General features: G+C 36.7%; 1 protein-coding gene and 1 long non-coding RNA gene across 6 annotated transcripts in view; one reads left to right on the top strand and one right to left on the bottom strand.

Moving 5' to 3' along the window:
- Positions 1 to 9,743, top strand: part of LOC139038049 (uncharacterized) — a 133,863-nt gene extending 124,120 nt beyond the window's left edge. For 2 of the 3 annotated variants that reach the window (XR_011490967.1, XR_011490965.1), the window contains exon 6: positions 9,638 to 9,743. This is a non-coding gene — a long non-coding RNA (uncharacterized lncRNA). Of the gene's footprint in view, positions 1 to 753; positions 1,090 to 9,637 lie in introns of those variants that run through there. The other variant, XR_011490966.1, reaches the window with a different exon arrangement.
- Positions 1 to 15,514, bottom strand: part of SCN9A (sodium voltage-gated channel alpha subunit 9) — a 165,254-nt gene that overhangs the window by 83,718 nt on the left and 66,022 nt on the right. For 2 of the 3 annotated variants that reach the window (XM_070476110.1, XM_020874125.2), the window contains exon 1: positions 393 to 514. In XM_070476110.1, coding sequence (XP_070332211.1) covers positions 393 to 472 — 80 coding nt within the window. In that variant the 5' untranslated portion in view covers positions 473 to 514. Of the gene's footprint in view, positions 1 to 392; positions 515 to 1,082; positions 1,202 to 7,940; positions 8,249 to 15,514 lie in introns of those variants that run through there. The other variant, XM_020874124.2, reaches the window with a different exon arrangement.

The following is a 15,514-nucleotide window of genomic DNA, read 5'->3' as shown; positions in this document are numbered from 1 at the left end:
AATCTTGAAATATATATGTCAGAAACACTCCCAGAAAGTACAGGTATTTTAAATTTACTAAGAACACAGGTATGAGATCAGACTAGAAAACTCCTGTATTGTTCCTATCAGAAATACATCCAAGGACAAGAGATACATGACATGTCTAAGAACAGGCAGGGTATCTGGTAAGATCTTTTTTTCTAGAAAAGACTGTAGCATGTATTATTCTCTTCTAATGTTAGCAAGTTAATACTGTAGAGGTGAAAAAACTAATTGAAAGTAAAGTAACTATAGAACATGGGAAGATAATCACCACAATTTTTATACATGCAATAACTTCCTGGTATGAAAAAGGAAGGATAACAATAACCATACAAAGACTATATTAAAATGTACTTATACCCACTTACTCTACATTCTTGGTCCAGTCTGGAGGATTACTCATGGTCATAAATATGCAGTTCGTCAGAATAGTGCACATGATAAGCATGCTGAATGCGGTAGCTTAGAATCAAGGAATATGATCAAAGAACACATGGTAACTTTGAATATCTGATAACATTTGTTGAAATGCTGACAGTTTTTCCTTAGAAAATAATTCTAAATGAGCCTATAGACTTTAAAAAACCTCTCTAAACAAAAGGGTAATGGATAAAAGCAATTTATCCTAAAATACTAAAATTGCCATGATGACGATGATATGATGAATGCATGCATGCAAGCTAAGTCACTTCAGTCATGTCCAACTCTTTGCAAACTTATGGACTGTAGCTCACCAGGCTCCTCTGTCCATGGGGTTCTCCAGGCAAGAATTGAAGTGGATTGCCATGCCCTCCTCCAGGGGATCTTACTGACCCAGGGATCAAACCTGCATCTCTTTGTCTCTTGTATTAGCAGGTGAGTTCTTTACCACTAGGGCAACCTGGGAAGACCAAAATTGCCATACTCCCAATCTATTCAGAGATCTACACCAAATTATATTGAGATTGATAAACCTGAGTCTTTTCAGGTAAAAAAGAAATAAAAATCTATGTTTAAATAAAATAGCCAGAAATTACATTTTAAAGAACCACTGTAAGTAAGCATTTTAAAAAGGATATGCATGTACTAAAATCTTAATAGATATTCTTCTGAGAGGACTGAAAGGAGACAGCATGTACAAAGCAGGTGTGGCATTGAAACGGAAGATTGCTTTCCCTTTGTTCAACACTATGAAAGTCTGCAGGAGCAAAAAGAAAACAGTATGAATTGAGATTTCAAAATTTCAATCTAGTACATTAATATTGCAGTTTACCTCTGCATGTGGTACAGTCATATTAAAGAAACACTGCCATCAGACTCAAGCAATGTGGTTCCAAGGCCATTGATGGAGATATTCATGTCAAGTTAGCCAATGAACTCTAAGTCCATAGTCCATTTCTTCAATAAAGTAAGAAGTGAGCCATTTATGAGTATGTATTATTTAGAACTTTCAAAACGCAGTGTTCTCTTTTTCATATCCCTTAACATTCAAATCAGTAACAATAACTTGTGGCCACTGAATTACTTTAACTACAACTTCCTTGTATCATTACATTGCATTTTATGCAAACCAAATAGCAACCAGCTATCCCTGATTCTTAACATGTTGCTTTGAGAATTGTAATACTTCCTGGCTATTGTCAGGGTTAGTAGCAAATGTTCTAAAATATGAGTTTTCAAAATATTTTCATGAATTTAAGGAACATTAGAGTTGAAAGAATCCTGTTACTCAATTTGATTTTCCTATTTTACATATAATACTAATAACAGCTAAAATAAAAGAACACAAATTAAAGAACTTGTTTGCTACTGTCCACGGTAATTTTTTGAAATGTGAATAGAACCAAACATTTAAAAAATATCTTATGCAACCACTGAATAATGAGTTACATTCTCCATGGTTTGGTATTTAGTTGAAAAATTTAAAAGCCAAACAAATAAACAGCAATAACAACAAAACATTAAAACAATCTAAGGAATTGGCTTGGAAACCAGAAAGACTTAAGTTCAAAGCCTCCTCTTACTTATCTGTGGCTGGCAAGCAAATTCCTTGTGCTATCTATTAACAGAAGACACTGATTTTTGGTCTTTTTGATGTTGATTCTGAATTTTACATATGTTTATGAACGGCAAACATATGTAATAAATATTTCCCACCAAATTTTAGAGATATAACTTTGGGTAATCTTGCTTTTGTATGTGGCAGTGTTCCTGAGAAAACAAACAAGAACTATCTTAGGTTAACTTTTTATACTCCTGGTCCCTTTTACTATACCAGTTATGTTAAAACATAATTGAACATAAAGTTCACTTTTATCTTGAAAATTAGTTTTAAAATTAATACCTCATGTTTGAGTACAATTATTGTTTTCTCAAATCTCAATACACTATGCTTTTTAAAATTCATTGATCTAATATTTTCTACAATTGTGTAGTGAACATGTGTGCTAAGTCACTTCACTGTTGTCAACTCTTTGTGACCCTTTAGATTGTAGCCTGTCAGGCTCCTCTGTCCATGGGATTTTCCAAGCAAGAATACTCAAGTGGGTTGCCATGCCCTCCTCCAGGGGATCTTCCTGACCCAGGGATCAAACCAGTATCTCTTAAGTCTCTCCTGCATTGATAGACAGGCTTTTTTTTCTTAACCACTAGTGCCACCTGGGAGCAACTATGGCATAAGAGATACTGAAGTAGAATTGAACATAAGTGAGGCATGAATTTTGCATTTAAGAGATTTCAGAGAAAAGTGACTAAGAGCACAGTAACTCTAACACAGGGCTTCCTTGGTGGCTCAGAAAGTAAAGAATCTGCTTACAACACAGGAGACCTGGGTTCGATCCCTGGGTTGGGAAGATTCCCTGGAGGAGGGCATGGCAACCCCTCCAACATTCTTGCCTAGAGAATCCCCATGGACAGAGAAGCCTGGCAGGCTACAGTCCATGGGGTCACACTCAGACATGACTGAGCGACTAAGCAGACAGCGCAACTCTAATACAAGGCATGACGTGACAGGTATCATACAGAGAAATACAAATGGCAGAGCATGAGAGGGAAGAGGGAGCAGGGTCTTATGTCTCTTGGAATAATCAGGGAGGCTTCATGAAACAGAAGTCATCTGAGCTAACATGAAAATGATATTACTGCCTCAACTTGACAAGATCAAGTTAACTTGTATTTGAAATTAAAAAAAAAAAAAAGACTTGGTTTACTATTTTTAAATTCAAATTCCTAGTTTTCATTTACATTAAAAACTTCTTTAGGATTGCCTGGATTTATACACACCCACTAGTTAATTACAGATGGGAAAACAGATATGAAATTTTGAGTAGCAGAATGAGTATCTCTAGAAAACTCTAAAATCCTGCTAGCAAATGTACAGATGTCAATGTCTGAATAAGTTATTTTAATATGGCTCATTTATTTAATAATTTATTGAACATAAAATTAGAGAATTATGAACTTAGGAGTATAAGCTTTGGAGTGGGACAGATAGTATTCTAAATACTTGATCTACCATTTCACAACTTGAGAGCTAGCACTCGGTGTCTGTGGAGCTTTTAAGTTATGGTACACATTTCACGCCAGTCAGAATGGCTGCTATCCAAAAGTCTATAAGCAATAAATGCTGGAGAGGGTGTGGAGAAAAGGTAACCCTCTTACACTGTTGGTGGGAATGCAAACTAGTACAGCCACTATGGAGAACAGTGTGGAGATTCCTTAAAAAACTGGAAATAGAACTGCCATATGGCCCAGCAATCTCACTCCTGGGCATACAAACCAAGGAAACCAGAAATCAAAGAGACACGTGTACCCCAAGATTCATCGCAGCACTCTTTATAATAGCCAGGATATGGAAGCAACCCAGATGTCCATCAACAGATGAATAGATAAGAAAGCTGTGGTACATATACACAATGGAATGTTACTCAGCTATTAAAAAGAATGCATTTGAATCAGTTCTAATAAGGTGGATAAAACTGGAGTCTATTATACAGAGTGAAATAAGCCAGAAAGAAAAACACCAATACAGTATAGTAACACATATATGTGGAATTTAGAAAGATGGTAACGATAACCCTGTATGCGAGACAGCAAAAGAGACACAGATGTATAGAACAGTCTTTTGGACTCTGTGGGAGAAGGTGAGGGTGGGATGATTTGAGAGAATAGCATTGAAACCTGTATATTATCATATGTGTAACAGATCGCCAGTCCAGGTTCGATGCATGAGACAAGTGCTCAGGGCTGGTGCACTGGGATGACCCAGAGGGATGGGATGGGGAGGGAGGCGGGAGTGGGGCTCAGGGTAGGGAACACATGTACTCCCATGGCAGATTCATGTCAATGTATGGCAAAACCACTACAATATTGTAAAGTAATTAGCCTCCAATTAAAATTAATAAATTTTAAAAAAGTAAGTTCTGGTACATTGTAAATTCTTGGTTAATGTTTGGAACATACATGTGTGCTAAGTCACTTCAGTCATGTCTGACTCTGTGTGACCCTATAGACTGCAGCTCACCAGGCTCCTCTGTCCATGGGATTCTCCAGGCAAGAATACTGGAGTGGTTGCCATGCCCTCCTCCAGGGAATCTTCCCACTCCAGGAATCAAACCCTCATCTCTTATGTCTCCTGTATTGGCAGGTGAGTTCTTTACCACTAGGGCCACCTGGGAAGCCACTTAATATATTTATCATATATGAAAATGATGCCCTAACCACTACACACCTCTACATTAGTTTACTACATGTTCTTTTTTTTAACAAGGCATTGATAAATGCTCAGTGCATAAGCTAATGCATAAGATAAATGCACTCAAGCATAAGTTAAAATCTGAACCTAAGACAAATCAGGAATCATTAAGATTTTTATTCCAAGCAATGATTATAGTGTAGCAGAAATAAAGTTCTCGTCTATTAGAGTGAATAATGTGAAATATTAAAGGCTCAATCCACATGAAAGTCAACCCTGAAGTTGCAAGGGGAAGTCCAAACTATTTTAACCAAGAATGATTGAGGAGCTAGGACATGGCTCAGAAAGTTGATCATTTAAAGCTACAAACGAAAAAATAAAAATAAGAAGACTCAATAATCCCTTTGGGTATTTATTCATCTGCTAAGAGAGGGCCATGAAAAATAGATTACTTAGTCTGACTTAACTCTACCTAAGTATTATATTCTGATGCAGATGTGCATTGGGCTTTTAACATGGTTGGTGTCACATCTGAAAGGAGTTGGGGCCAAAGCGAGGGATTGGAGTCCCATCCCAAATATTCTCTATTACATTAGTCTATCCCAGAGCTAAAATGATTCCATTTTCCATCCTCCAAATGCAAACATTTTCTTCTTACCCCCCAAGTCACTTTAAGCCAATATTAGTTTATGTCTCTGAACTGGGATTTACTCCAGAAAGATTTTTTCCTCATTAAGAGAGGCTGGTTAAATTACATCCAGGCCCCCTCTGCAAATGGGAGATGAAGGAGCCAGACATTTTTCAGGATGAAGTAATATAAGTAAAATGAGAAAGTATTTTTAATTTTGCCTATTTCATTATTTATCCATTCATTATTCCATTCATTTTTATAAAGTTGTGAGCACAGTAGTTGCTATACAACAAAAACTAAACTAACCTAAGAGACGATGTACAACATCTCAGTAGGGAGTCAAATCAACTTGAACTAAAAAATCTAGGACAGAATTTATGAGTGTTTATGTAACATTTTGTGAGTTAATTAATTTCCTCAAATCCTTTATTAATTCCTATCTCTCCAGGTTGTGATGAATATGTTGCTAATTTGTATGAAAAATCCACTGTCTGTCACAGAGACCCTGAAAACATGCTAGCTTTCTTTTTTTCTGTGTCAGACTACTGATGGGTTAATAAGAATGCTGAGTATTATCTCAAAGGCTTCTCAGGTATTCGGCTTACTCTTGACAGGCTGTCAGTTTGTTGAGATTCTGATTTTAATATGAAGCAAAAAATTATGTATTGTTATTCATAGCAACTCTCCCTGAAGTAGATGTGTTTACACCATCAAAATTAAGTTCATCATGTTTTCTATTTCACAAGACATTTCACTTTTCCTTATTTTATCTGCTAGCTATCTTAATCAAGAAATGTGCCCTTTTATTTATATCTTAGATCAAAATAACTTTTAAATGAACTTTATCCTGCCTTTCTTGACCTCTTGACGGTAAGTCTGCAGGTGCTGTGTAGCAAAGTATTGTTGGGAGAAAGTTAGGGAACCTGCTGATTTTATCTTGTACTGTCTCCTCTTTGTCAAGTTCAATCTGGTTGTATCTGCTACTGTCTCAAAAATGATGGTAACCTCCTTCTCATTTTCTTGGTAGAATTATCTTTACAGCAGTTGTTTCAAACTCTCCCATGTCCTTAATGCAATTAATACTCTCAGATCTGCTGTTTCCAAGATTGACTCTCAAAGGACAACTTCCACTCCTGTAGTATGGAAAATATTGACACTATTTAACATGCATTTCCTCAGATGTGCCTATATTTACTTCAACATATCTTAAATTCATCCTATTTGCCCTACAAGGCTCACACAGTAAGGCTTCTCTCTACTTTTCTGCAGTTTTCTAACGCAAATGCAAGCCGACTTTTGGTTTATCCCTTGTCTGTTAACATCAGCAACTAACTGCTTTACTCAACCTTCTGTATTTTCCTCTCTGGGAATAATTTTTTTCCACTTTTAAACATGCTAATTATACCCTACGTAAAAAAGGTTTTCAAGGGACTTCCCTCGTGGTCCAGTGGTTGAGAATATGCCTACCAATGCAAGGTGACATGAGTTTGATACCTGGTCTGGAGAGTCCACATGTCATGAGACAACTAAGCCTGCGTGCCACAACTACTGAAGCCCACGCTCTACAATGAGAGAAGCCACTACAACGATAGACTAGCCCTTGCTCGCCACAGTGAGAGAAAGCCTGCACACAGCAAGGAAGGCCTAGCACAGCCAAAAATAAATACTAAAAAATTTGTAACTGCAACGTTTCATTATTTAAAAAAAAAAAAAAAAGCTTTCAATTTCTGTTGCTTAAGTGACCATCTTTCTGATGGAAATTTCTCAAATTTCCCAGCATGCATCAACTGGCACCCACACTTCCTCTTTTTCACTTTCTGTCCACCACTATCTTGCTTTTTTTAAAAAAATGAATGGAGTATAGTTAATTACAATGTTGTGTTAGTTTCAGGCATACAGCAGAGTGAATCAGCTACACATATACCCTCTCTCTTTTTTTTAACATTCTTTTCCCGTATAGGCTGTTACAGAGTTTTTAGTAGAGTTACCACTCTCTGGCTTTGATTCCCATCAACTAACATAAACTGCTGGCAAAAAAGTTACCAACTCATCCTCCTTGTTCATTCCAGTAGTCTTTATCTAGCCTCAGCTTCCTGAGTAATTTTATTGGGATATTCTCTTTCCTTTTTTTTTTCTGAATAGTAGAAAATTTTCTGATTTATGTCTTACCTCTCTGACCATCTCAGATTCTCTATTCTCTCCAACCCCCTAAATGAGTGGCTCTTGAAACCCTATAATTAGTTAAGTGATTTCATATATTCCCATAGATTCAACTGACACCTCTGTGCAAATGCATTCTGGACGTATACCCACGTTTTACTTCTCACATTGACAGTTATTTTATTTCTATGAGGATGCACTTATGTCATGTCTAAAGGGCAGAACGTGATACCGAACACTATTAGGTTAAAAAAAAATCAAAATAGTATGCCAGTGACAGAATCAGTTTTGATGAAAAATTAGAAAAAGTACATATTCTGAAATATCCTACATATGCATTTTAACTAAACATGTTTTCATGATGTAGTTTTTCACTAAATTCCTCTTAATCTCAGTATCTGTTTGTACAAGAGGTAAAGCGAGACCGCACCACTGCAGGCACAGTAAACTCACTTTTTTGTCTGCATAGTAAGGGTCCAAGTCCTCCAGAGGCTCTGACACCATGCCCGGAGGAATGTCCCCATAGATGAAGGGCAGCTGTTTGCCGGCTTCCAAGTCACTGCTTGGCTTTGGCCCTTCTTCGTCATCGTCTTTCTTTTCTTCTTTGGGCTCCTTTGCTTTTCCTTCAGCAATACGTTGTTCAATGAGGGCAAGAGACTGTTTTGTGAAGAAGACAAAGCTCTGAGGTCCCGGGGGAGGCAACATTGCCATCTTTTCATCCTGTATGTTTTATTTCCCCTTCAACTCCTTATATAAGAGGCCTAAGGAGAAACAAAGACAGCCTTAACTGTTTGCCAGTCAAGAATGACACTTAACAAATAATAATAAGAATTATAGTAATAATAAAAAAGAGATTCTGGTTTCAATTGCAAGAAGTCGGGTGTTCACACAATTACCATCATGTTGAATGGGCACTTACTAAGTGACTACCATGTACATGACTTATTTTCCATGCCCTCTAATGAACTTTATTTAAGAATTTGAACTTAGTACTTCACGGATCTTAGTGACAGCTTAATTAAAAATGCTTAATTCGCTTTACTTTTCATCTGTGCTTACTCTTAGTGCAATTCAACTTTCCTTGTTTAAAAATCTTTATGACAGGGCTTCGGACAGCACCATTCTCCAAGTTCTCCTCTTTCTGCATCACCTGATCCTATTCTGTCTGCCATACTCACAGTTCTCTCTCTCTCTTAAAGAAACTCATTTCTATAAATTGAAGTGGTGAAAGATTGTTTTACTCGATTTTACACATTTAGATTTTCTTACAATAAATACATGGGCTTCCCTGGTAGCTCAGATGGTAAAGAATCTGCCTACAATGTAGGAGACTGGGTTCGATCCCTAGGTCAAGAAGATTCCCTGGAGAAGGGAATGGCAATCCACTCCAGTATTCTTGCCTGAAGAATTTCATGGATAGAGGAGCCTGGTGGGCTACAGTCCATGGGATTCCAAAGAGTCAGACACCACTGCGTGACTAACACAAACATACACACACACACAATAAATACATGCCATTTTACAAATTAGAAAACATTTTTTCCTTTTAAATTAAAAACAATTTAGGGAAATGCTTTAGAAGAACAAAGAAGATAAAAGGAATTTTGGAAATGTTTGGGATAGATTCAATTTTTAAAGTTAAAAAAAAACAACTATGATAGGCACTCAAATTATGACTTCCTTAATTGACTTATATGTATACACAAAACATTACAAAAAGTACAGGAAAGAAAAATTTTAAAATTATATATTATTATTTTGGAATTATTTTGGAATTTTATAAATAAAAGTATAAAATTAACAGTTATTATTTTAAAAATAATAGGTGCATTATTTCATTGAGTCAAGGTAACTTCATAACTCCTCCACTGGGAAATAAAAATGAGACCTTCTGCATTAGGATTGCCTGAGAGTTAGGATATACCAGCTTCTAGTATGTCAACCTGCTGTGGACAGCTTGAAAGACTGTGCATTAAGTGATATCTTGATATACAAAGGGAGGATGTGCTAAGAGAAGCCATGGTCTGCTCTTTTATTTTCCACTGTGAAATATAAAATATTAAGCAAATCACAACTGTGACAACACAGGTTATATAGATTCAGAAAAAGAAGTGAAAGGAAGCTGAAACTAATTATTCTTTCTTTTACAGATTTCTCCTCTTCCCATGATAAACAAAATCAACTCTAGTTATGTTTATAGCAAAATGGATGACTCTTCCCCTTAGCTACTTGAGCACAGTATAAGAATAACAACCCTTATCAGTAAGTAGTAGTGTTAATCGCTCAGTCGTGTCCAATTGTTTGCAACACCACAGACTGTAGCCCACCAGTCTCCGTTGTCCATGGAATCCTCCAGGCAAGAATACTGGAGTGGGTTGCCATTCCCTTCCACAGGGATCTTCCTGACCCAGGGATCCAGCCTAGGTCTCCTGCATGGCAGGCAGATTCTTTACTCTCTGAGCCACCAAGGAAGCCCTTATCAGAATTCTATCCATTTTTTAAAGGTGGAAAACCAGTTTAAAAACAACATAAAAACAATCATTTTGCAATGTACATTTATGTAAAAACTTATAAAGCAAATTTAGCTTTTCTGAAAAATAATATTTTTATGTTTTATCACACAGCTCAATTGGAAAAGAATATGCCTGCAATGCAGGAGACCTGGGTTTGATTCCTGGGTTGGGAAGATCCCCTGGCAGGCTACAGTCCATGAGGTCGCAAGAGTTGGACACAGCTTGGTGACTAAACCACCACACACTTGAATCTGGGTCTTGCCATGGCAATGTCTTATCACATTTCTTTTTAACTCTGCTAACTCATATTCATTCAAAATATTTTTACCAAATAGTTAATCTGGACATGTTTCTATACCAGATATATAGAGCTGTGAGAGTAAGGAGGAAACAGTTTCTGTGTTTATGAAACTTCTAAAAAGGAATACCAATTGAAGCGAAGCATACAGAAAAACCTGGTTTGACCATAGTAAAGTAAAGTAAAGTCGCTTAGTCGTGTCCAACTCTTTGTGACCCCATGGACTGTAGCCTACCAGGCTCCTCTGTCCATGTGATTTTCCAGGCAAGAGTACTGGGCCATTTCCTCTCGGAGAATACAATTAGTTTAACTCACATTCTTTTTTTTATATCTTGAAAGTAGAAACAAATACAGAGAAATTAGGCATGTATCAGGAGAGAGGGTACCATATGTAAGAGAAAGTAGTGAATTCTCTGATTTAAGAACAAAATTTCAAACATTTCTGACAAATTCTAGAACTCTTTTAGTATCCTCTCCAAATATGCAAAACTAAAACCCTCTTATAAATAGTAGGTATATAGCAATCATTCACAGGAAAGAACATGTTGAAAGCCACGCAATGGCATAATTAGAAATAAGAACATATCTCTACCTGGATTCAGAATTATGGAATTTTATAATTATGGAAAAGAACAAAGTCAGTCTATTCTGCTGGCCACAAGCAGCTAATAATATTGCTTTTGAACAAAATTTGAAGAGTTAATGACTACATGTTTGCTGGCTTTCCTGGGTTTTAAAGTATTTGACTAAGATTATTTACTTCATTGGACTTCTCAGGGGTGCTGGTGGTAAAGAACCCACCCGCCAATGCAGGAGTTGTAAGAGATGTGGGTTCAGTCCCTGGGTTGGGAAGATCCCCTGGAGGAGGGCATGGCAACCCACTCCAGTATTCTTGCCTGGAGAATCCCATGGACAGAGGAGCCTGGTGGGCTACAGTCCAAAGGATTGCAAAGAGTTGGACATGACTGAAGAAACTTAGCATGCGTGCATTCATTTACTCCATTGTTTCTATAAATTCAAACCAGTAAGAAGAAACATTTATTTTGATGGAAACTAAAGCTGAGATAACTTTTTTTTTTAAAGAAATTAGTGAAAGATAAGAAATATCAAGAAATGTGAACATTCAAAAGCAGGCCAGGGTGACTCAGGAGAGAATGAATCATGACTCATCATTTCACTACTAGCTAAGTACTCAAAAGAATTGAAAACATATCTCCATAAAGCTTGTACATGAATGTGCATAGCAGCATTATTCTTAATAGCCAAATAGTGGAAACAATCCAAATGTCTGCCAACTGACAAAATGAAGTGTATCCACATAATGGAATATTACATGAAAATAAAAATTAGTAAAATATGAACACATGTTACAACACAGATGAACCCTGAAAACCATATGAAGGTAGCCAGATCCAAAAGGCCACAGGCTGGATGGTTCCATCCGTATGAAATGTCCAGAACAGTCACATCCTCAGAGACCAAAAGAATATTACTGTTGCCAGAGGCTAGCGGGAGGGAATAGGGAGAAATGACCATTAATGGTTATGGGGTTAATAGTTAATAGGAATGAAGTTTCTCAGAGAGATTAAAAAAGTCTAAAATTAGATAATGCAATGATTGTACAACTCTGTAACTATGCTACAAATCACTGAATTTACACTTTAAAGGATGATTTTTATGATATGTAAGCTATACCCCCATAAAACTTTTATAAACAATTTCTAAGAAACCTGAATCATGAAATTCATGAAAACTGTCCTACGTCAAGAAAAGAGGTTTAGAAAACGGACACAAATGCACATGTTCAACACCAATCTCTGCATAAGTCTCTATGGTCTCAGTATAAACACGGAATTGCTTTTGGAGTAAGATTAGTTTAGGAGAAGCTATGATTTAGTTTTAGCACTTGAAGGCCAAGCCTGGTACAATTTATAAAACTGTGGTCACAAATCACTTGATTCCAGAAGTCAATAGCCTTTTGGAAACTATACTACATCTCTCTGAAAAACAAGGCAGTGAATGCAGTTGCCATTTGGGTTTAGGAGATTCCTCAACACTTCTTGAAATCATAAAGGTAAGCAGGGTTACTTGTCCTGATTGACTTTAAGTGTACACATACTTGATCTCCTGGGAGAAAAGATGGCTGAAGAACTGGTACTTTTGTACATCTTACATTCAAATGGAGATGTCACATCTTTCAAGAGTTATTTGACAGAAATTCCAGTAAGTAGATGTCATGAACTCAGATATCCAATACTCTTCCAATATTGTTATTTTCTTTTTCCCTGTTTTTCTTGTCCTCATTCTCTATTCATGCACATTCTCAGTATACAGTTTACAAATCACTAAAGTATATGCAAACAGTGAGGGTGGTGGGTGATTCAAGTCAGTGGTACCACAATTGGAGATACTTTCCTCAAGCTAAATTGAAGGAAGACGCTAAGCACTTGCTTAACATGAGGGTCTTGAAAAAAGTAAGTTGAAGAGCTTTGGGTCAGATTCCATAATCATCCTCTAGTTTGGTGGGTAGAGGGGAAATCATAGCCTCCTATCTGGATGATGGGAAAACATAATGTGTACAAATTTTTGAGGGTAATTTTGCAATATCTATCAAAAGCCTTAAATATGTTGATTCATTTTTATTGCCAAATAACTTTACTTCTAGGAATGTAACCAAAAGCAATAATCTCAGATGTCTTTAAACATTTATGAAGATATTTACTGCAATGTTTTTATAATATTGAAAAAGTGTAAACCTATCCAAAAGTCTGTCAGGGTTTCATTAAATGAAAAAATGAACATATAATAGGAAACTGAGTGGCATATAAAGAGTGCTTTTAAAGACTATTTAATAAATTTTACAAATCTTATAAAAATAACAGAATATAGGGTACACAAACAAAAACATACACTTATTTTCGACTCAATTTTTTAAAATGCATTGAAAGTATGAAATTAAATGTACTGTATATTTAATGAATGCTATTCCTAGCTGAAGGATTAGGAGTTATTTACTAATTTATTTGTATTTTTTCAAATTTTAACAATAAAAATATCATACTGTTTTATCAAAAGTGAAGTGAAGTGAAAGTCACTCAGTTGTATCCGACTGTTTGCAATTCCATAGACTATACAGCCCATGGGATTCTCCAGGCCAGAATACTGCAGTGGGTAGCCGTTCCCTTCTCCAGGGGATCTTCCCAATCCAGGTTCAAACCCAGGTCTCTCACATTGCAGGCGGATTCTTTACCAGCTGAACCACGAGGGAAGCCCAAGAGTTATCAAATGAACCAGTAATTCTACTCCTACATACAAGTAACTCCAGAACAGCACAAGAGGTTAGAGGCCCTAACAGTACAGTAAAAAATCTGCATATAACTATACAGCTGGCCCTCTATAGCTGCAGTTCCACATCCACAGGTTCAACCAAAAAAATGTACTTAAAAATGAAGCACTGAAATTTATTTGACCTCTGGTGGCTCAGCGGTATAGATTCCACCTGCCAATGCAAGAGACATGGGTTCAATCCTTGGGTCAGGAAGATCCTCTGGAGAAGGAAATGGCAACCCAAGTCTAGTACTCTTGCCTGGGAAATCCAAGGACAGAGGGGCCTGGCAGGCTACAATCCATAGCGTCTCAAAAGAGTCAAACATGACTTAGTGACTAACCAGCAACAAGACAGTTAATAAAATTAGCCAATATTTATTCTTTCTTTTTAAGTTTATAATTTAAAAATACCATATTTCCATGTATTAATATCAATGAAAGTATTTTCTGAACTCTCTTATTTTCTAGCTATTACCTATGTATGTATGCATCTACAATCTGCCTATTTTTATCTTCTGCATCTTTCCAGTCAAAGCAATGTCTGCTTCCAGTTCACGACAGTGGTCTTATTCCATGTGTTTATCACTCTTTGGCTTCTAAATCCCCACTGCATTGAAAACAAAGATGCACAGTAGGGAACCAACGGTTTTATGACATCACTGAAAACCAAAAAAAGTCACTAAAGAGTTTTCACAAAACTAAAGAGATAGTGATAGATAGTGATAGAGATATATACAGACTCCCCTGGTGGTTCAGACGGTAAAGCATCTGCCTACAATTCGGGAGAACCAGGTTCAATTCCTGGGTCAGGAAGATCTCCTAGAGAAGGAAATGGCAACCCACTCTGATATCCTTGCCTAGAAAATCCCATGGACAGAGGAGCCTGGCTGGCTACAGTCCCTGGGGTCGCAAAGAGTCAGACACGGAGCGACTTCACTTTCAGAGAGATAGCAGATGGGATTACCCTAAAGAGGAGATAAGAGGAGAAGGCAAGGCCTAAAACACTCATCTGAGAATGCTCAAGAAAGAAATACTTCTTTCTATCACAGAAGTCATAGAGTTGGTACACAAGCAAGTATGTCAGAAACCAAGTTTTGGTTAGGCAAGTCCTTGACTAACCAAGGATTATCAATTTAACAACTTGCAGGTTGCTATCCCACAATTCCTTCTATACTCCTGTATAAGGCAGCAGAATTCATCTTGATGCTAAAACCAAAACATTAATCTCTGAATTAACTGAGATAAGACCTCTAGGATGTCCATATTCATTTTAGGTGAAAGTGGAGTGGAGTCTGGGGAAAGATGGATTCTTCTTCTTGCCCATCTATCCTAAAATGAAGCCAGTCTATCAACTCATCAGATACGTACAGACAGCTTGCACCCATCCTGCCTTTTCAAGGGAGTACTTATTTGGAAAACAGGCCTACATAAGGATAGAAGAAACCCTGACCAACATCACAACATTTTATTTATAACTACTAATAGATAACTAAGGGTAAACTTGTAATCAAAACTACCAAACATGAAATTGAAGGACTAAGATGTACAGATCAAACTCTTAACTCCAGAAGAAAGGAAAAAGCAAACATAGGGGGAATATTAAGGGTTTAAAATTAACATTCCCATAGAAATTTGAGAGGATAGAGAACAATATCAAGAATCCCTAATATGAAAATAAGGAGTCTTATTCCCTATCATTTTCTTAAATACCACTATTTCAAAATAGTAAGTACTTTCCCTATAGCTACCAGAAAATATTTATGTCAGAATGAAGGTATACTCCATTCTCAACGTAGGTATATAAAAGAATCATGTGTATAACTTAAAAAAAACACAGCTGTCAGGGTTTATCCAAGTAATGCTGAGATAAAACTTTTCAGGGAGGGTTT

Source organism: Odocoileus virginianus, chromosome 13 (genome assembly GCF_023699985.2).
Source record: "Odocoileus virginianus isolate 20LAN1187 ecotype Illinois chromosome 13, Ovbor_1.2, whole genome shotgun sequence".
NCBI classification, from domain to species: Eukaryota; Metazoa; Chordata; class Mammalia; order Artiodactyla; family Cervidae; genus Odocoileus; species Odocoileus virginianus.
The sequence above is the reverse complement of the archived record's forward strand: the minus strand, read 5'-3'. Positions and strand labels throughout refer to the sequence as shown.